Raw genomic sequence first — 23197 nt, forward strand, 5'->3', positions numbered from 1 at the left:
TATTTCATAAGGTTACTGGTAACTCTGCCTCACCAGAGCACAAATTGGATATTACCACAATCTAGTACAAATCCACAGAGCTTCATATACATTGTTATACAGTTTTTATCCTTCTGTTGAGTTACAGTATCAGAGAAGCTAACTGAATTATAACCTTTAATATGTTATTCAAAATTTAAGGCAGGGTTGGCAGTTATTTTTGTTTTCTTTATTCCTTATATTCAAACGTGACATTTTTTTTTTTTTTTTCAGAATCAGGAAGCAGTTTGATTTGTTCAATTCAATTTTGTTAAAGCCAGTCTGTAATTGTATCATTACATCTGTAAACAGTTGTGGTATTTCATTTAATTATGCATTTACAAAAAAAGAACAGCAATCCTACCATATGCTCAACTGAGGGAATGTTTGCATGGTACTCGTAACATGCAATCATTACAGCATGAACATTTTCATCCAGCATGTTAAAGTCATAGTAATGTTCATCAGGCCACTTTGGTATTTTATAACACTGCTGAGTGCAGCAGAATAAATTAAAAGCCAAAGCAAAAATCAATACTGCCATCTTTCTGCAGTCAGCAGACCACAGCAGGCTTGCTCAAGTCAAGCCAAGCCAGGTCATCACCGGTTGAGAGCTGCAGGGTGCCAGAGACACTTTGAACAGACAGACCCCTTTTATTTCAATGTGCTCTCCAAAGGGTTCTGGGAATTAAGATTTTATTTTCTTTTTTTTTTACTTTTCTGAATTTTTCACAAAGTTTAAAGACAGAAAAAAACAAACAAAGGCAATTCTGAATACAGAATATGTGCGATTAACATTTCAATAATCTGCCTGTGGTTTTCTATAAAGGCGTGGCAACGGCCTTTGTCTGAGAAACTGACCAATGGCAAAAAAGTGTCACACTTGTATGTACCACACTTGCTTATTTATAAAATAGTCATCTGTTTTTTTTTTTTTTTTTTTTATTTGTTTTTTTTTTATTTGTGAATTTCAAAAACTAGGAGAGTATATTTAATGCCTATAGTCTGCATTTAGGAATACCTAATGAGAGAGAAAAGCTTTAACTAATTAGTTGTTTACTTCAGATGCATTTAATTTATTTTCCGACAGAAAAAAAAAAAAAAGCTTTGAAGTAAATCTAAATCCAAGCCACTCAGCACACTGCAGAAGGAAAGCGAAATGAGCAAGATTTCTTTATGCAGTTTTAGAATTTTACTGTAGGTGTGTAAATTAAAAAAGGCATTACACTCCCAATACCAGCCTGCAGCATTATTTTTTAATGTAACCGCATTCAAGTAATGTTTATTCGCTCTTTTCCTTTACATGTGAACTTTATTTAAGAACAGCTTTAAAATGTAATTATCCAATATTCATGAAAATTGAATATATTTGTATTAAGATTTTCAGTCAGTCATGTAACATTGACAAAAAGTAATTTACAGACTTAAATGTGAGCAGCCAAAATGCATGTAAAGCCACTTACATAATTAATGTGTACAAAAGTAATTTCAAATCTTATGTTCTTCTCACAGCAAACTGCAACTAGGATACACAAAGAGATTAATTAAAGTTACTGCACAAATACAGTGCTGTTCAGATGTGTTTGAAGTATGCAGGGTTTTTTTTTTTTTTTTTTTTTTTTTCAACTTTTAATAATTAAAAATCTAAAATAGTCAATCTAATTGTGAAATACCATGAAAAAAATACATGCACTTTACATCTAAAATATGTGATTTCTTTATCCTGTGTTTACATTTTTTTAATTTAAAAAAAGGGTTTATGAGCCCTTCTAGAAAAGGCAGCGTCTGAGCTATAGAATATCACAGTATCTTAGGATTCTGTTGTTCGTAGACTGGGCTGTTACACTTGAGCCTCAGTAGCTACTTTTGTACCTCTAGAAAGATTGTGTGCCAAACCTCATGCTGTTCTCTGCAAACCATTAAATAAATTAAACATAAAACACTAAACCACTTCTTCTAGTACCTATGTAATGTATTAACTAAAGTACCTACACCCATAAATACTGTTTTATTTCTTCAGGTATAATGTTACAAAAACCCTTTGAGGTATACTTGCCTGTTCCACTAATAAATAAGAACCTTATTCATATACAAATCATACTAGACTTATGCACCATACGAAGATTAAGAATCTGTAACGAGCTAGATGAATAAGGGAGGATAAGAATTACATCACCCCACAGCCCATTGCAGATTCTGTTTCTCACATACTTACACCTGAATTGTATCCGAATTGGTTGACTTTATGATGTTTCATTGCAAAGACAAATTTAATTGCAATTCTTGTTAAAAAAAAAAACAAAACAAAAAAAAAAAAAACAACCTCTCTCTCGCACCAATGTGCAATAAAAGGTGAGTGAGAAATGCAGGTTTGGGGGGAGTGATGCAAAGCTTTGTGCTCACCTGTGCACAGGACTCCTCTGGGGTTTTGGCACTGACAGAGTACAGTGTAGGCAGATCTAGTCTGTGCATGGAGAACTTCTCCAGGCTGTGCAGGATGGCTGGAGCGAGGTGCGTGCTCTGACCAGAGCCCCTGTCTCCAGCTACAAGCAGACGAGGTCGGTAGGAAGTTGGCTGGCGATAGGCTGACCTACAGGACAAACAGAAATTACTGGGGCACAGTAAGGCACATACTCCCTCCTGGTCATGTCTCAGCAAACTGTCTGGAACATTTATTATGTAATTTTCTTTTCTATTTTTGTTATTTTTTATTATTACAGATAATAGATAAAATGAATAACAGTCAAGTATTTCTTCCATTCAGTATTTCTGTGTTTTGAGCAGGTTGAGATGAAATAGTTAAATTCTGTTTAAAAAAATAGGTCTGTAACAATATTTATTTTACAGAATAACTGTTTGCGTTTGAATTCTTCTGAAAAGGCATTTCATAATATGTCCACAAGATGGCACCACTGGGTTATTAAACTGAACAGTTCTCTCAAGAACAGGTAAAGGAATTGATTTAGAAATAATATTTATATGAATAAATTAGAACTGTGCTCCAGGTCAAGATGACATTGTCCAGCCATGATAAGCTAAAATCGTTTTACCTGAATTTGACTGTGGAATAACGCAGAAAAATACAGATTTGCTATGCTGGCGGAGAATTTTTCTCTTATACACTTGGTGCATGGCAAAAAAAAATGCAAGGCTTTTTTTTTTTGTTTGTTTGATAACCAAATCAATGTACTTATTATATAATTATCAACACAGGCAACTTTGCTTTAAAACTGCTTCCAGTGTAGAGGTCAAGGTTGAATGAGGAGCACTGTCGCATTCATGTTGAAATGTTGCTGCAGTTTACCTCAGTATCCAGTGCGTTGTTACCACCGAATAAGCTGTTTAAAAGATGCCGAAAACGATAAAAAAAATCACCCCTAAAAAGATCGGGTCAATGAGTTTGGCAATAGCCATCCAGACGACAAAGACCAACCTCGGAGACAAACAAATATGAATAACATTTTTTACAACTACACAGAGCCGCCCATCTTGCAGGCGTTACTGTTCCTTTACAAAATGATAAGGACTGATTGCGCTGGTTGCAGAAAAGATCACTTGCATGTGGTGGGAGAAGAAATCTCGCAACCACATGACAGTTGTGTTGCTGTTTTACATCTTGACACTACATTTAACCAATCGGGGAGTGGAAGGGGTGGGCTTTCCATTAAAGCATTTTGAGAACTGGAATGTTAATGACTGCTAAAAATAAATAAATAAATAAATAACCTGTTACTTTCAAAGCAAAAACAGTGACAATGAATATGGAAATGACCAAACTGAAATGGATGATGAAAAAATGTAAAAAATAGAAAAAGCGCAGCCTGATATAGTCAACGAAGAGCAACTTGTAGAGACCGAATTGGAAGAAACGCAAGAGGGGCCAGCGATTAAAATAAAATAAACACTGCGATAGTGGGTATGATGTTATGGGGGGGGAATGCTGCTTTTTTTTTTGTTTTTTTTGTTTTTTTTACAGCAAGGAATTGGGTGGTATGATGTGTAAGCTCTGCCAGAAGCACACAACATATTGCAGAGGATCAGAGAATATAGTCTGTGTATAAATTAGGTGGATTATTCAATTTCTTATTGAAATTCTTTGTCTTTATATATTTAAGGTAAGGCAATTTTATTTATTTTTCTGTTAAAAATGCTCCAGGCTATAATGCTTTTCCACCCAGCTATACAGAATTTCTGGGGAGAACCCCGGTATCTCTAAACGTGCATTTTACAGAATGCTATTCGTTTTGACATTTGTCAAGGGTGATGCAAGCTGTAAAATGTTTACTGCAAGCATTATGTAATTTAAGGATCCTAGAAGGCATGAAAATCTCAGGAGGATGTTTTGTTACTGCCATTGTAAGCAAGTTTGCATCACCCTCTGGCTATGTGGAGCAGCAGGGAACACTGCTGGGACTGCATTTGAACCGATACTCACACTGTGAAATGAAGGAAGGGTTTATGTGCAGTTGCTGAAGGCTGTTGTTTCTTTGGAGAGCCAGAGTGCGAATCAGCATCAAAAATTGATGGAGCACCATCATTGTCATCATCGCTGTAAATGTCATCTTCCAAGCGTTCACTAACAATATCTGTATTGGGAGAGGGGGAAATAGTTTGAAAATACAGTTAGTTTGTATGGCTAAAAGAAAGTGAGGAAGCAAAAATAAATAAATCAATAAAAATGTACAAATTGTTATATACAGCACTCCTAAAAAAATGTTGCTACTGGAAACACAGACTGAATGCATTCATTACTCTGTATTACAAGCTTGTTTGTATTTAACACCAAATTACATGAGGAAAAGAAAACAAATGTACTTTATATTTCAGACATGTAATTTATTAACTGAAGTCTGAAAAAAACAAAAACTAGTGCAGGGCACTTGTTATTTAAAAGTTCAGTTGTAAAAATTCTAAAACAGTAATAAAGAGTTATCACAGGGATGGATAGCAGTTTGATCTTCCGGGTTTTACCATGCTTAATAAGACACACCTGAGCTCGTTATCTATCAACTGTGGCTAGTCCAGTGCGTAGTAAAACCTGGAACGGGTAAAACTGCTATGCAAATAAGAGTCTTATTTCCATCCCAGTATCACTTTGCTAATTTTTTTCATCCAATTAAAAAACGTTGAAAGAATACATCACGCTGCTGTCACATTTCATTGTACACCCTCCTAGCATGAGACGGCAACAACAAAACTGTGCATTGCCACAGCAGATGGAAAGTTAAGAGCAATGACCACCTTTCTTGTCGCCCTGTGAGAGCTCTGCGTGGGGGAACACCCTGTGTAAAGTGACCAGGATTCCATTGAAGGTGCTCTCCAGCAGAGGCCTGATGACAGAGGACAGTGCTTTCCCCGGGGGCGCCAGGGCACGATGCGACGCGGGCACAATGCTCCTCATGGCATAGTAAAAGTCCTGCGGACCGAGAACGATAGAGGAGACGTCAAGCTGCAACTTCTGACTACTGGCGTAAATTTGGGGATAGCGCCGACGAAGGGCGACCAAGGCAGCCTCAGTGCAAAGTGCTTTGATGTCAGCTCCACAGTAGCCTGGAAATAGATGTTAAAACAAAAACAAAAATTACAAATAAAAATAAATAAATAAATCATGCTAAAATATGCAATATTTCCAGAAGAATGACAAAATACCTATGTGTCACACTGCGCTGCGCCACCATTACTCTATTTGGATGAAAGCATTGAAACCAACTGCAGAATTAAGAAATGTGTTTAAAGTAACACTTTCAGAGAGGAAACCCAGAAGTTCTATGGGTTCATGACCAGGGCGCTATGTTAGTTCCATACAGCAACCTCCTTCAATACAAGTGGTGCTGTGTCTAACATTATCATCATATTTTTACGTAAGTTTTGACAGCAAAATACTGCTTTTATTTAAAAAGTAAAAGACAGCTAAAACATACGGTTTTTTTTTTCGTAAAATTAAGATCTCCATCATTAAGAGGTTATCAAAAACGATCAGCAAATTCAGCAAGCACACACAGCCCATAACCTCATCTAGTGATCTGCAATACTTAATTTAGGGAGTATCGATACGATACCATGCACAGTATCATGACATTAGATACTATCAATATACTTTGGATTTTATGTCCAATACATGTCAAGTAAGTACAAAGTGCATAAGAGGCCAATACGCAGTTAATAATGCTACAGCTTCGTGGAATGCTTGCTGTTTTATGTAGCATTATTCCAGTGTATTCAAAGGTCATTGCCACCGAATATGAAATTCAAATAAAACTGGCAAGAGCGAGCAACACTTAGTGTAAGAGACACAATTTTCTTACATATAAAAAGAGAACTGTGGCATTTCAGCCAGCTGCAAATACCCCAATTGCAAGGAATCTGTTATATATAAGAAAACACAGACATACTTTCCTTGAAGCAGATGTTTTACATACAGGGGTATCTTAAAAGTGCCCTAAAAATGTGAGCAAGGAATGAAAAAATGAAACTGTTGTGGAAGCTGATTCACATGGGTTCTTCAAGAAATGGCTTGATAGTAGACCACCAAATGAGCAAGATGGGCCAAATGGACCTCCTTGTGTTTGTAACATTTATTATGTTTTTAAAAAGTCACATACAGCATAACACCTCCATGAATCTATACTGCTAAAATCTTTTAGAAAGTAAAACAAGTAAAGACAGTATAATGCTAAACTAGGTTAGCCTAACTGATTTATGTACACTGTAAAAACATGTATTTTTTAAATTAACATAGTAATGTATTACATTAGGGAATACATACAACCATAATATTCCTTAATTTTAAACATTATGCGTTCATTTTACATATTTATAGTGTTAGATACTTTGAAAATGACCACTTCCAAATAATTTTATAAAATTAGTTCACTGGATTTAAAAAAAAAACAAAAACAAAACACACTTCTGACAAAGAACTGTTTTACTAAAAATGCTAATATATGCAATTCAACAGTGGAAAATTCAAGTTACCAGTAAGCACTTTATTTAAATGTTACATTTGTAAAACAAAACAGGCTACTAATGTAGATGCCTTCCTCTAGGTGCTAGTATAACAGAATTCTGTTTAAGCATATTGAAGCCAAATGCCTCTGTCAAAACAACACCCCAGTGCACCTTAAATAAGAACATAAGACATTTTACTAGCGAGAGGAGGCCATTCGGCCCATCATGCTCATTTGGTTGTTAAATCTTGCAAAGAGAGTAAATTAGACAAAAGACAACCACGCTGGCTACTATAACAAACTAAGTGCTTTATATTGCTTTCATACTGAAACTGTAGCCACCTACATCTGCTGACTTTTGCAGTATGACCTGGACGCTTTATAGGCCCTGTGCTTTCCTCTACAGGTGAAGTGTCACACTGATCCTGTTATCTGTAGTATTTGAGGAGATTTTTGGAATCCGGTCCAAACCGGGTAGCTGTCAATAGAGCCTGATTCCGGTTCCCAAACTATTTATTACAAAAACATATCCGTATGTCAATGTGTGATTAGAAGGGGGGCATCTTATATAAACAAGCACTAGTCCTACATTCACATAAAAACCACTACAAAGACAACAAATCACAGAGCAAAAAATAAGTCAAACTAAACTCATCACAGCCGCGATCAGTCAGTATTCCAAAACAAGGACAACAAAAACTCAAATATATATTCTAGTTAAGTGCGTGTTTTTTTAGGTTTTTTTCTAACTGTGAACATGTCGATTAATGGTTTTATGTTTTTTAATAATCAGTTTTATTAAAAACATAAATCGTAATCACTGGAACCGGACCTTGATATTTGTATCCGGTTTGCAGGTTCCTAAGCAGGAACCGGTTCGCACATCTCTAATCTGTAGGGAAACTAATATGCTGGCAATGAGGTCTGGATTTATTCTGGTCTTTCCACCAGGAGTTCCACAGCTATCACATTTCATGCATGTAAATGCAGATTAACATGAAATCCAAATAACATAAAAAACACTGCTAACATTTTTGACATGCAGTAGAGTTTTAATGACACATGGTCGGCAAATTCTATTTTTGCAGCTTCAGCAAATGCTCTGTAATAACGAAATAAACAAGCTCCTTTTTGATCAGCTTCTAGCGCATTCCTGTTTTATTTGTTATCATTGCTGTGCTTTTTTTTTTTTTTATATAGGTAAGACACACTGGGATTCACTTACATCAACTAAAAGAACGGAAGAAACTACAGTAAAAAGAAAAAAGTAAACTTTGATAAAGAGATCAGGGTGGCAATCTAAAAGATGTTTCAATACATTGCTGGCATTTAAAATGCTTTCGACATTGTGACTGTCCGCCTTCAACCAGACTGCCTTTGTCATCTGGTTGATATCCCAAATAATTCCACGCCAAGCTTCTTTCTCCGGCATCATGACTGCTGCAGTAATTTAATTTTCCCAGAGCGCGCAGGGTTGTTGGTTCACTTCCGCTAAGCAGAAATGAGTAAGCTTAGTTCATATTGTTTTTAAAGTACACAATTACAGTTTTGTTTGATAAGCTCGAGAAAAAAAAAACACACCAGCACACACTTTATACACTGTCAGAAATAGCTGGTAATATTGGACTGCCCCTAATTAGATAACTATTTTAATGCATTCCTATAAAACCACATTTAGGTCAACAAACTAACACTCTGTAAACTCTGTCAAAGGCAGTATGTCAAAACATTTATTAAATAAACTTGGAATAGTATTAATGTTGTTATGAATGAGCACGTGAGGTTATGGATGTAGCACGTCTGAACCTTACCAACACATTTTTCAGCAAGCTCCACCAGGAAGGCATCAGCTAATTTAGGGTTCCAGTCCCTGGTATGAATTTGTAAAACGTGCTTTCGAGCCTGAAGGTAAACAGGTGGGAAAAATGCATTATTTCACTGCACCCTTTTTTCTTTCTTTTCAAACCATTTTAAACTTGTCTGAATAAATTACTTAAGAATGCTGTAAATGGAGAAGTGTTACTATAATATACCCATTTTCTACCAGTTTAATGGGTGGGGTGGGGGGGGGGGGTTATTGGAACATCCTACTGAAAGTAAACTAAGCACATTACACTTTTGTTTCTTTGATACCTTGGGAAATGCAGGTAACGGTGAATTGTGAATAGTACAAAATAAAAGTGAATAGTGCAATTCTAACCCCACTATCAAATAACTTTGAAATACACAAGTTAAGAGAGAACACTGTCCTATGGAACACTGTCCTCTTCACAGAGCAAACAATGCTGTGGCAGCAAGTTGGTGCCTCTACCTTTTTATCAGGCAAGTTGAAAAGAAACTCCCTGTCGAAGCGCCCAGGTCTCCTGAGTGCAGGGTCAATAGAATCAAGTCTGTTTGTAGCACCAATTATAACTATTTCCCCTCTGTTATCCAGACCATCCATCAGAGCTAGCAGCGTTGAAACAATGGAGCTAAAAAACAGAAAAAAAAGTTCCATGAAATTTATGGGCATCACACATTCATGGAATAGACACACACACACTTTCCAAATGAAGACAAATGGCCAATTTGTCTGGTTATATAAAGAAAGATGACATTTGGCTAATATTTGTCATTCCATAGCTAACACAGAAAATGAGACTGTTGCTATTTTAAACAAGACCTATCTTGTGTAAAACTAACAGATTGGAAATATTTACTTGTTCACAGCCAGATGCAAAAAGTTAAAAGGAATTAATTACCTGTGAATTTGATCTTGTCTGCTGGATCGAACAGGTGCCAACCCATCAATTTCATCAAAAAAGATAATAGATGGCCGCATTAAATAAGCCTGCAATTACACAACGGAAACACTTAGAGACTTCATGCATCAGATAACTGTGTTGTGGAAGTAAACAGCTGTGACGTTGACCTTTATCTTACAGTAGGCAACTCCAGGTTTTAACAAGGGCCAACCCATGTATAACACAAATGAATTGCTTTAATAGGATCAAATTAATCATTCAGGAACAAAGATCATAATACTTCTCCTGCCATTACTCATGTCAAACCTTACCGTTCAGTACATTCTCAGTTACATAAAAAAAAAAAAAAGTAGAGAAAATAAGTTATCGTTCGGTTAGAAAACATTCTATTAAATATAATAATGAATTACTTTAGTATAAGAATTAAGCCTTTGCAGTCCATTTATTCAGCGCTTGTCAGGCACGTCAGGTCCAATTTATTTTCACACGTGCTGTTTATTTTACATGCGCAGTTTAAAATATTTTTTTCCCCCAGAGTAAAACAGGTTTAAAAAGGCACTGAATCGAAAAAGGAGTCAGTATTGTATCTCCAGCCCAGCCCTCATTCGCTGTATTTTTCACGTACCTCTTTACAGATGTGCATACTCATACATCCTCTCCTGATCACTCGTTTTAAATCACCAAACTATTCAATAATGAGATTCAAGTCATTATTTTATTACTATAACATCTCAAAAAGCTCTGCAAATGTCTGTGATATTCTTTGAGCGCTGGATGCAGAAGCAGCTATCTCATTTGTTTATGTTCGTGTTATCTCTTTGGTGCATAGGGCTGTCAGTTACGCCCCTTTTTTTTCAGCTATCGGTCTCACTCAGCCATTGAAAGGTTTTCTCTGCTTTTTCCGGAGAAAAAACAATTAGAGACCTGTGCTTTACACCTTTCTGATGATGTCAGACTGGAAAGCGAAAATTGTAATGTCAGACCTGGTCCGACATAGGACTGCAAAGGGTTAAAGACAATTTGGTTAAATACAAATAATAGTACAGTAGTCTCCACGTATAGGAACGCCTCCTAAGAGAACACTTCGCCTAAGGGAACACCCTTGTGGTGCAACAGATTTTTCCCCCATTGTAAATGCTCCAGCTAAAAAGGAACAGGAACTTCGCTTAAAAGAACACCTTCTTAGCAGCTTTAGCGATTGTTCACAATGTATATCGTACTGCTTAGTAAAAAAGCGTCATTGCGAGAGTGTCTTGAGAGTCACGGATTGGTTTATTAAATCTTTCCAGAACCGCCGTCATATCATTGAATTGTTTTGTATTCTGATTGCCACGAGTGCACCTCATCGCTACAAAATGCCATGTAAACAAACAGAATAATGTACCGCTGTTTCTCTTGCTGCACAAAGTTGGAAATTGTTCGAGCTCTTGAAAAAAAAGGAAATGAGACATAAGTCACCAAGCAATTTAGTGTTTCCCTTTCTGGTGAGTTGCTTCACCATTCTGTTAAATAATGTGCATGTATATTATTGCTGCATTTTGTAACACGTGTAGGGGTGCTGTGTTAATTTAGTTTGACAGTTAGTTTATTATTGTTACGCTGACACTAAGTAATGCCCATTAAATTTGCCTCTGCCATTGCGATAGCCCAAAACACAACCGCCAGCTGATTTAAGCCTTTTGACCATGTTGTTTTGCTTTAGTTTTATTAATGTTAGTTTGTCTGTTACTTTATTATTATAGTTTATTAACATACACTTGCCTATTACTTTGCATTTACTTATTCTGTTTATTTCATATGTCGATGCACTTGCGTCGTGACAAGTAATACATATGTATTTATTTATGGATTCACATTGTGTCTGGTGGCTAACTCCATCTTAGAGAATACTTCAGCTATAAGAACATTTTGCCTGCTTCCCGAGGGGTGTGCTTCCCATGGGGTGTTCTCTTAGCCAGAGATTACTGCAATATGATAATTGTCATGGTTTATATTGAGAAAATAAAAAAATAAAGAAATAAAATATACAATACATGGTTGGGTCAAAGATCTGGACATTTTACACAGAGAACTAGACAAGTATTACAGATATTTAAAAATAAACAAACAAAAATAAAAAATAGGAGGCAGTTGCATTATGACTGAGATATGTAAAAGACCTCAGTGTCTTGTATATCCGATCATGCAATATTGGTAGGCAGGAAACAGCATTCCTAAAATCTTCCAAAGAGGCTGTACAGGGAACACACACCTGATCAAACAGAAGCCTGAGCTGCCGTTCCGACTCGCCTACCCATTTGCTTAGACAGTCGGCTCCTTTTCTCATAAAGAACGCCACCTTACGGTCCCCCTGACTGCACTCGTTGGCGAGTGCTCGAGCAACCAACGTCTTCCCTGTGCCAGGAGGGCCGAAGAACAAACAACCTCTAGAGGGCGGAAGAAAACAAGAAAAACAAATGGGCTAATTGTCCGCATTGTTTTCTCTCCTTAAGAAAATGAGAAAAAAAAAATACAAAGAATTTGCCCCTCCATGCGACCGCGCCAACTAGATTTCTATTTTCCTAAATTCCACTAATTTCAGGTCTAAATTGTACATTTGTAGGAATATAAAAAGGAGGTGTGTATATTAAAAAGGTGACAAAGCACAATATTACTTTTACAGCAACCATCCACTTACACTAATTTTAAAACCACACTAGTTTACATTGATCACCAATCACTCACATAATAATCCAAAAATAAATACAAAATGGCTGCCAAGTTGTGTGTGTGTGTGTGTGTGCGAGATATATATATTTATTTTGTGTAACAGTTTGAGCAGGTGAAGCAGAGTGGTTGCTTCACTGGGTACAACACTGAGAACAGAAACCAAAGAGGGGAGGGGCAAGGGGCGACAACACTCCACCTTCAAGAGGCTATTCTAGCTAAACCAACCTTGGAGGCTGAATCTTAAACCTCTCAAATACTTCAGGATACAGCAGAGGAAAAACCACCATCTCCTTCAGTGCCTGAATATGATGGGCCAGGCCTCCGACACTGTCAAACCGAACCTACCAAAAACAAAGGGAGAGATAAATCAAGCATGGGCCATGAGAATGCTAGAACCACATCTTCACAATCACAATGTAGGGTTTCTTTGTTCAAGTGAAAGATTTTATTAGGAGGTATGGATAACAAGATTTAAAAACGCAAAGGCAACAAGATTCGGAAATATACAAACATCAGAAATCTCACAATAGCCTGCAGTACAAATAATTGTAATATATGTTTTGTATTTGCTCTGCACATAAGCCTTCCAGGAAACTAACAAGATAAAAATGCTATACAGCTGCATCACTGCATCATAAGTTCAGACTAATTACTGGTTTCTTCATAAATAACTTAGATTCATTAAAATAATCAAAGGGTCAATGCAATCTTCCATTATATATTAGTTTTCAAAGCCAAACAAACCCACCAGCACTCTCTGCTCATTCTGCAGGTTTACTATGTGCAGCGGCCCTTTTAGCTGAAACTCTACCTACGTGAATTATGAAAGCCAGCACTTTGGGACATCACGTACATGACAAGCACTTTGTTAAAACAGTACCTGTATTTATATTCTACCGGATATTCAGTTAAAGCACTGTGTACAAACTTACTGTGGAGTCCACACTCATAGGATCTACATCAGCTAAACTGGCCCCTACTTTCACCCGGTCTCGCAGGACCCCACTTGCCAGATGTTGTGGTCTCAAGTTCATAGGGAGGCACCTGTTCAGCAAATACAAAAATGTATGAATGAATTATTAAAAATGGGTCAGTGGAGTGTGCCAGCCCTTTTCACCCTTGTACAGTACCACTAGTCCATTCCTACCCAGGATACTTAGACTGTTGTTAACAAGAGAGAGCTTCTGGATCTCAAATGCACTGGCACTGGGGATGGGGGTTGTTGACCTGTCCCTGGGATGGAGGAGAACTGACTGAAGGTACAGAACCTGTAAACTACAAGGAATAACTGAAGTAAATCTGTTCTAATATACCTTGTACATTACAAAAGTGATATGAATCATTCTAAAAGTTGAATTTAAAAAAATTGTACTGTACTTTTCAAAGAATTTAGGTAAAGCAGACAACTATTTTGATCAATTCCTATCAGCATGAGATAACCCCAACACCACCAAAAAGAAATAAATAAAATAAATAAAAACACTCCATTACTTAGCCAGAATGTTTGTCTACTTGGCTCAGTTCCTTATGGTATTACTTTTGTTTTTACATTTTACGTGGTTGTATTGCTAACTATACACCAGCAGCAGATTAACAGGCCCAATCAATCATATCTGTCAAGTCACTGATACATTACATACTTATTTCCTGTTTTGGATCTAGTGTCAGCACAGCGAAAATGTAAACCACCACAGTTCATTAACCACACGCCAAATTTCTTCTTACAACAAATATCACCGCAAAGTTTCATCAAAAGATTTGTTATCCAAAGCATCACAGGGCGGAAATCCTGCAAAAGTATCTTATTACAGATTTCTGCCCCCTAAAACACCACTACCTGTTGCGTGCTCTTGTCATGCTTTTGGATTTCCTCATCTCAAAGCGCTCTTCATCCGACGAGGACGTTGTGTCGCTGCTGTGAATAGCATGCTTCTTTACCCTGCTCCAATGATACAAAATCAAACTTTACCTCAGGCATTGTTTATAAAACATCAATGGAGAGAAAACTGATATAGGAAGCAGATATATTGGTGATAAATAAAAAGTACAAATGTTTTTTTCAAAGTATGCTATACAGTGCCGAGAACCAGCAGTGCAGCCAATTTATTTGAGAAGATCAGGGGTTAAAGTCCTATAGCATTTTTATTTACTGTTTGAGCCATTGTTCTGCATCTAAGAAGGTCAAGTTTATATTTCTCAACATTATTTCATTAACAGATTGAATTCATGCAGATAAGATTTTATTTCAACAGCCTTAGATGCCGTCTCTTATTTTGCAATAGATCTCCTTACAAATCACTAAAGCAGCTTAAGGGAATCGATCATCTGTAACAAAGGGGGGTCTCATACCGTATATGGCTTCTTCTTGCAGGAGATCTGTGGGTATCAAATAATGTGTTCTGTCTCTGTTTCCGACTGGTCGGCTCTGAGCAATAAAAACATGTATAAAGTTTAGTATTTAACTAATGTTGCCACAGTTTTTGAAAAATAAAATGCTTGTCACAGCTGTAAAATGATTTTTAGATGTATGTAAAAGTTTAACATATATAACAACTATAGGTAGGTATGACCACTTCCACTATATCGCTGTTGCTGAGGATTCCATCCCCTGTGGGGGAAAATTAACTATAGTCTTATATTGGTGTGTACAGCTCTGGACAAAAGTTGTGCAACACCCTAAGAAATAACTAATTTTGCTTCATAAAAAGTTGAATGAAACCTGCTGAATAATGTTACATTAACATAATGAATTACATACTGCCTTGTGGTTTTCCATATACCTCATGAAAAACTGACAAAAAAATTAAAAATGTGACATTTCTAAATCTAACATGAAATATTGTACTATTATGGCTTTGTGAACAGGATGGCTTTGTAGGGATGATGTCAGACCAGAAATGCAGACTCTAAACATTTAGGAATGCAGTGAATCTGTGATGCTACGGCGTCCAGAGTTTTATTGCAAATAATAAACAAAAAGGTTTAAACAAAACACACAAAAACAGGACACGGCACCAAAGGCCAAAATAAAAAGGTAAACAAAATGGACAACACTAAACAAGGCAGTGGACGAACAGACAAACAAGTACCGTGCTGGCACTTCCAGCATGTTGTAGCAATTGCTCTCAAAACCCAAATAAACTCCTTCTCCCATTCTCCACTCACCGAACACACAACCCAGAGTGAGTGAAAACATGCAGCTTTTATGCAGCTGTACCGAGACTCGATTGTTACTCAATGATTCAATTGGAGTGTCGGTACAAATGCATGTGAATTAATAAAAGTGCAATTCCCCGTGCACACGTATTATTTTACTTGCACGTGAAGTGCTGTGCAATCCTCACGCCTAAATACAAAATATACATTTTAAACACTTGTGCTCGCAACCCATATTTATATCCAGTGTATTTTATACAAAAACACCAACATTAAACACACTACATACAACAGAAAACACTTATAAACAAAGGGGCGTGACACTCCAACACAGGCTTCCAGTAGACTTTTGAGATACAGTTTTCTAGCTTCTTTGATTACATTGTGTTAAATAAGACCTAAATTATGTTTGTACAGTTTCTTTTTTTTTCTTTAAATGTCTCAAAACGGAGTTTTTTTTTTTTTTTTAAATAATTTACAGGCCCACATATCCAGGGTGAGGCTGCATTCGTTCTCCTATGGGATTCCTACCTATGGGTGGTGCTTGGTATCTCTGCACGGTCTTGCGCTGTCTCAGATTGTAAGGCCGGTCGTTCTCCTCTTCAGGCTCTTCCGCTTCATCGCCTTCTTCATCGTCTTCCTCCTCATCATCATGAGACTCTGTCAAAACCAACACAGCCACATTCACAAACCATTTAATCCAATGCTCGATAACAATAAAAAGCACACGGCAAATCTGAAGTTGCGTTGTCTCAAAATGAAATCCTTGTGGGACATGCAATATCAGTCAGACAGCCAATTCTGATATGGTTGATCCCAAGGGACTTATTTATATGCTTGACTAATAAAAACGTTAGGTCCCAACAGGGCTCCAAGAGAATTAGATAAAAATAGGGCTACAATGTGCTTCTGCTTATTCTCCCATCAACTTAAGAGTGACTAGCAGCAGCAGAACAGTTGCATGTACTACATTTTGCACAGTGTAACACAGAGCTAACTGATAAAATACCTTCCGTACCTCCCTCATCTCCCTCAGCTTCACTCATTACTTTGTGATGAGGCTGGATTCCAGAGGTGTTCCTCCTTAGCGACTTCCTCCTCCGTTTAACCCTTGAATACATGTCCATGTTCTCCTGGAAATACAAAAATCTGGTATCGTAAATCCAGTCAATCATTAGCACCATTCTTAACTGAACAATAAGCAGAATACTAAACTGGCGTCCAAACAAAACGTATGAATACCACAGTACACTTAAATGCCTGCAACCCTGTTCTCTGTAATGATTAAATAATAGTTCAAGGTGCTTTTGAAGATTATCAAAAACATGCTCATTAGATCCTGTAACTGTGCAGCAGCATTCATGTCACCACCAGGCAGCTGTTTATTTACAATCACAATTAATCAAGACAAGAACTTACAAGCTCTGTGTCGGTCCACATGCGAAGCCGTTCCACCTCTCTGTTCTGTCGGATGCTGCTGATGTTGTCCATTTCCTGAAGCACAGCCTCTGCAGTACTAGAAGTAGAAAACAAATAAATACATTTAAAAAAACACTCGAGAACTGCTCCTGATTATTATTTTTTTTTTTTTTTGGTCTGGAGCCGTTTTGAATTGCACATCTACTAAACTCCCTGGGCCTTGGTCCACCAATGATAAAAGTGAGAGTTGACAGAAATCTCAATTTGGGGTGGGGGGGGAATGAAAAATAAAATAAATCAAGGAAACATTGTCAGCCAGTATGGAGTGTTTGCTAACAATTTAGATCCAAAAGTGGAAACTGATCACACGGCTACCCTGGTGAAAAAAACACAGTCTCACGGAACATATTAATATTGCAAACCTAATTCATCAGATTTTCATTTTCAGAGTGCAGTTTTACTGGTTGTGATTGCTCGATTTAGTCCTACAGCGTCTGTCTCACCACACTGAAGCACGTACCTGTTCACGAGCCGGTCAAACAGCATGCTTTGATTCAAGGTGTCAAATCTGTTCCTCTTGGACGGACGGCTTCTCCCGACCTCTAGAACACCGTTGATGTGCGAGTGGTCTGCATCCCCGCTGCCCTCGCCCCTCCGTGGATGACCCATACGAGCTGCAACACAAAGTACTGCAAAGTCACTCGCCAGTCAAAATAAATCCCTTTAAATCAATTAACCCTTTCTTATGCAGTGGATTGTGGGATATTAGAAGGGGAGTTTTTTGGGGCCTGTTTAGTTATATATTGTTAGGACTTTCTCCCAAAAGAAATCTGGATGTTAACACTTAACTTGGACCCTAGTTGTCGCCAGTCTTTTGTACTGGAATATTGATTTTTAATACAGACTATAATAATGACAGCAATGTACTGTTTGAACATGCACATGTTTGAATTATTTGTTATTGTATTTTTTTATTGCTTGATGCAGTCTTAAAGTTTACATATCTTAGAAGCTACATGTTAAGTGTTACTCATAACAACTGGTGCAACGCATATTTTTTAAAACTTAACAAAATACATCAATTACATTTCACATGCAGGTCAAAGTTTATTTAAAGTCTGATTATATCCGTATGTACCAAGATTCAGCTGTGTAGACGGGACTGATTGTTATGACACTGTTTTGCAAGCCTTAAATTTAAATGTAGCCTTATTATTCATTCCATATATGATTTTTAAAGCTAAATACATTTTTCCAAACTGTATCATAACTGAAATAGAACTGAATACTCACATAAACTGCTATGTCCATTCTGCAACGAAGCCCCTGCACCGCCAGACAACCTGCAACATAAAAGCAACATTCAAGGATTTTACATACGCAGAGAACACCACATTGGACAGCACTGGGTGCAATGCAAAGCTGACTCATGCTGTGCAGGTCTGCAGGGTTTTACATTACCTGGACTGTCGCGTGTGGATACTCCACTCCTCCCTCTGCATTTTGGATCGGAGGTTGGGTGAATTGTCACTGGACACCGTGGCTGTGTGCCTGCGAATGCGTTTAGACGGAGGCGACAAGCGGGCACCACTGGAACTAGCATCGCTGTCTGGGTCTTTCTGCAAATGGATGAATGGAAGGAAGGACATCACTTTCTGGCACATGGTTTAATACACCTAAAATGGAATATATGCTTCATATGTATTTTCTGTTAAGCTGTTCCAAAAATACAGACTTCAAATCTCTACTTATCCTTTTGACTGTTGGGCAATTACAGCACACTGTACTTTTAACATCCATCAAAAGACCTGGGTCTTGTACACAACTGCAAGCTATGCGCCCACACGGTCCCAGGGTTCATGTGCTACTGCAAAGTTTGCCTCGAGCACAACAATTTACGGCTCAGTGGCCCTCTAAACACGAAGCCTCTAAGTTCTAGGAACCAGCTCCCAGCTGGCATCCCATGACTGGTACAAACAAAAGGATAAAACACGCAAACACACACACACTTTCTCTCTCTCTTGCTCTCTGGATCCCCGAGTGACTGAAGACAGCAGTATTTTAGGGCACGCCTCGATGCAGATAATGCCTCAAATTCTCTTGAAACATCACTGGGAACCATGGGCCAACAACTGAGAAAACTGCCTAGTTATTCAGCTGATTATGTTATGCAAGTTGATTTTTTTTTCTTTATCCTTTGTTGAGAACAGTCTGCTGCTGGTAGTAATAGGAGCAAGATTTTTTTAGTGAACACAAGTAGCAGGCTTTAAGGGGGAGGTATGACATCTGTAGTAACAGGACAGTTGAAATGATGAAATGATGAAAAGTAAACGTGAACTATCAGAAACTACAACTGGGAGTGTTTGTGTACAAAAACAAAGCATCCCTGGTAACTTAATCTAAAGGCAGGAATTGGCAACAAGCAGGGCTAGGCCAAAATGGCTTTCAGTTCACATTTGTACAGGGCACCAAAGCCATGAAACATAAGTCAAGGCCCAAGTAAAGTATATTGTGTAATTCTGCTTAGGAGTCATATATAAAGGCTAATGATTGGCTACTGAAAGAAGCAACACAGTTTAACTTAATAATCACTATTTCTTTATTTCAGAAAATTATGTTTTTTTTTTGTTTAGTTTTTTGTCAACCAGCAGACTAGACAGGGCTCCAGGAGCTAAAGTGGTCGCCAACTGTTGGGTGCCACTAAGAGCAAGTTGGTTGCTACCATATTCAACTGCTTAAAATATAACAACAACTTGTTAAGACACTAAAGTGATACTAAAACAGTCTTATGTTAGTGCTCACTTGTTTGCTGTCTCACTGTAGGTAATCTATGCAACTAGTGAGTGCAATGAACTCCACATTTTATAGTTGAAATATTTTGCAAGTGTTGTGTAGGGAATTGGTGACTGCACCTTTAACTGTGTCCAGTTGTAATATGGGAAATTGCATGCTGCAGCTCCCATGCTCAGTGTTAGTGGGCTCCTGATCGGACAGCATGTAACACAGCCAGCTCTCATTTTTTACTGTACATGTAACCATTTATTGTTTCAGTAAAAAAAAAAAAAAAAAAAAAAAAAAAAAAAACAAGTTTCAGTAAGTTAATTTGATATTAAATACACCACAGTATCATATGTTTTAGATATTTCCAGATCATTCTTTTTCTTTGTCACAATCTGAAAACTACGTTTAGTGAATGGTTGTGCATTTCAGTAAATGTTTTTTTTTCTGAGGTTCCCCCTGACTGCTGTTGGCAGTTATACCATAGAAAAATAGGCTACCAGGTTTTGTTGAGGTTGATGAAAGCTCAGATCAGTTTTCCCATTATTTTCATTTGGGGGCTTTTGGGGTTTGAATATAAATCACTGCAGCTCTCTTCCTGGACTCAATGTCATGGAAACAGGGCAGTCAACTTGCTGTGTTAACACTCACAGAGCCTTTGTACAGGACTTCCTCTCACCCTCTATGGGTTCTCGTCAGCACTGCACTATATGGTTAAGTGTTTCTTGAAGAGCTTCTATTTTCACTTACTTTAATGAGAATTCAGTCTCATTACACCACTTGTGTTTAAGAAACCAGGCACTTTCTAGTACAGGAATACCGTAAAAATCGCTGTATAGGTCACACTGGCGTAACAGAAATAGTCGTTTTTTTGTAACAACTTTATTGGTTTTAAAAGGGTGAGTTCGAGTAAATCTATGAAGAAAAAAAAGGCAGTGTATATTTTAGCATTACTACAAGACCATGTACAGAATCAAAACAAATGGACTAAATAATAGTAGTTGTTTTGTAACAATTTAATCTGTTTAAAAGTAAATAAGATTATCCATAAACTAAACGATCACAGAAAATAAATATAAAAAGATAAAAAGAGAGTGAGTGTATGTGTGTGTGTGTAGATATGGCTGGCTTCAAAGTATAAATTCAGGTCACTGGAAACCAGGGAGTGTGTAATAGGTCTTTAAAAATGTATTAATGTGCAGTATTTGGAGGAGAGGTGACAATTTGCTAGGTGAAGCACCATTTACTATACACACTGATTTGTAACTCAACAAGCAATCTGGTGTTTCCAAACGCCCTTCAACTGTATAAAACACAGGACATAATTCCAGCCCTTTAACAGTAATAGTTGTTAGGGAGGCTGTATATATGTTCTGAAAGAAACTACACTGCCAAATTCATGATTTCCAGTTAGAACACAAAACGATTTGTTTTTTTGTTTTTTTTTAATCAATTGAAGAGATTTACAACAAATATAAAAGCAGGAGATACAACTGTCAAGAATTCCATTTGTCTCAATAATGCCTAAACAGGGCTGCCAACAGATACTGGTACATCTGTACCCTCCATACAGTCGCACAAAGCAGTACAGTACCCAATTAGTGACATCCAAAGGTATATACATTTGTGTTAACTGCTTTAGATTCTACCTGAGGGTTGAGGAATGAAATACATTTATAATGCATTGCTCAAGGGTTGTTTTTATGTCAGTGCTACTTTTAAACAGTATAACTCATCTAAAACACATTATGAAAAAAAATTTACAATGTCGATTGGCCTGTTCTCCCAAAGCTTGCTTATGTTGTTTGCACAGCTGATCAAGAAAAACAACTCAGAATGTGTACAAAAAAAGCCCGCGACTTAAAGACACATTCATCAAAATCACTGATAGTACACAATTAACTGACTGTACAGTAATGCAAAAAATAATTTACAAATTAATTCACCATAAACCTTGGTCACAAAGTGTATTATGTCTACTTTTTTATTTATTTATTTTTGTATATATTTACTCCAGCTTGCGCTTATATAAAAACAATACATATCACTAACACGACACGAAAACTTTACAAAAAGTTCAAGCATTGCAAACTTTCCAGGAATTACCGACAATATCAACATTTGTCCACAAGAGGAGCTCGACCCACGATCGGCTTCCCTTCCCCCATCTTCACACTGTGTTGTAATATTTGACACAGCCGACAAAACAAAACTTAACAACGTTTTTTTTTTTTTGTTTTGTTTTTTGTTTTGTTTTTTCACAGCTATCAGAGATCCGGTGAAACGTTGCTATAATGGGTCACGGAACTGTACTACTCACTCTGGGACGAGGCTTCCCAGACTGTCCTTATAGACTGTCTGGGAAGCCGACAAGACAGTTTTTTACACAAAGAGAACTTAGACTCAAACAGAAGCTGCTGAAATTACACAGGTGACTCGAGTAAATTTTACCAAGGCAGCTCACAGGGCGAATTGCAACCACTGTCTCCTGTCCCCGCAGCCACATTCACTCAGTAAAAAGGGACGATATTTTTGCTTAAAATTGATATATGGGAACAAAAGGCGAGCAGACAAGCAACAGACCGCAGGCCAAACAAAATCATGAGTATACCGAAATGAACCCCCCCAAGTCTTACATGATTGTGTTCCTCCGAACTGGTTGTGTTCCTGACAGATGATCTGGTCCTGGATGAGATGTAATGGTTGGTACTGTGCGCCAATGGCAGGGAGCTCCTCCGGGTATTCACCATGTTTGTAATTGTCCTCTTTATGTTGCAATGTCTTAGCGAGTGGAGTACCAAGGCGCCATTTCTCTTTATCTTCTCGTTATCCCTCTACTGTCGGTAGAACTACACACACGGGGACTTCCGCTTTCAGTGGACCTTTTTCCCTGTTTGCAGTTGTCAGTTTTCCCTGTAAATACACGTAAATATGTTTTTTGTTGTTTGTTTGTTTTTTGGGTTTTTTTTACAAATTCATAACTTTTGGTTATTTACAATTTTATTTTATTTTTTTTTACAAATTCACGCTGCGCATTTGTAGTCATTATAATTCAGCCCTGGTTTGGTAGCGAGAGACACATCCGATTATGTTCTTAATCTTCACAGCATTATTATAGAATTAAGGTTTATTTGTTATTTTTCTTTAAATAGTTACTTAACAGGTTTAGGACTTTAAACCCTGCAGCTGTTAAGTTATATAAAACCCATATGAACAAAGAGTTTTGCCGTGACGTGAAGAGCGGCACTGTACAGTAGCGTATGGTGTAACTTTATCTAAATATAATATACATGTAAAATATCCTTATAAACTGATACAATTGGTTTCATTGTACATATTGTTATCCTCATACATGTTATGAAGCAGTTGGTATTGTGGGTTTAAAATAATATATCTTCCACTCCTTTATTTTTCCTTGGACTTATT

General features: G+C 37.3%; 1 protein-coding gene across 2 annotated transcripts in view; it reads right to left on the reverse strand.

Moving 5' to 3' along the window:
- LOC121315614 (ATPase family AAA domain-containing protein 2B-like) overlaps window positions 1-22640 on the reverse strand; it is a 78597-nt gene extending 55957 nt beyond the window's left edge. Inside the window, exons 1-18 of one of the 2 annotated variants that reach the window (XM_041249860.1) lie at window positions 22408-22640; window positions 18455-18612; window positions 18287-18336; window positions 17514-17667; window positions 16994-17090; window positions 16593-16707; window positions 16106-16234; window positions 14768-14843; window positions 14256-14357; window positions 13351-13462; window positions 12644-12759; window positions 11961-12135; window positions 9707-9795; window positions 9277-9436; window positions 8777-8867; window positions 5260-5568; window positions 4454-4604; window positions 2422-2608 (exon numbers count right to left, since the gene is read on the reverse strand). In XM_041249860.1, the coding sequence (XP_041105794.1) occupies window positions 2422-2608; window positions 4454-4604; window positions 5260-5568; window positions 8777-8867; window positions 9277-9436; window positions 9707-9795; window positions 11961-12135; window positions 12644-12759; window positions 13351-13462; window positions 14256-14357; window positions 14768-14843; window positions 16106-16234; window positions 16593-16707; window positions 16994-17090; window positions 17514-17667; window positions 18287-18336; window positions 18455-18612; window positions 22408-22521 (2385 nt within the window). In that variant the 5' untranslated portion in view covers window positions 22522-22640. Of the gene's footprint in view, window positions 1-2421; window positions 2609-4453; window positions 4605-5259; window positions 5569-8776; window positions 8868-9276; window positions 9437-9706; window positions 9796-11960; window positions 12136-12643; window positions 12760-13350; window positions 13463-14255; window positions 14358-14767; window positions 14844-16105; window positions 16235-16583; window positions 16708-16993; window positions 17091-17513; window positions 17668-18286; window positions 18337-18454; window positions 18613-22407 lie in introns of both variants that reach the window. The other variant, XM_041249859.1, reaches the window with a different exon arrangement.
- Between the last annotated feature and the right edge of the window lie 557 nt (window positions 22641-23197).

Source organism: Polyodon spathula, chromosome 5 (genome assembly GCF_017654505.1).
Source record: "Polyodon spathula isolate WHYD16114869_AA chromosome 5, ASM1765450v1, whole genome shotgun sequence".
NCBI lineage: Eukaryota > Metazoa > Chordata > Actinopteri > Acipenseriformes > Polyodontidae > Polyodon > Polyodon spathula.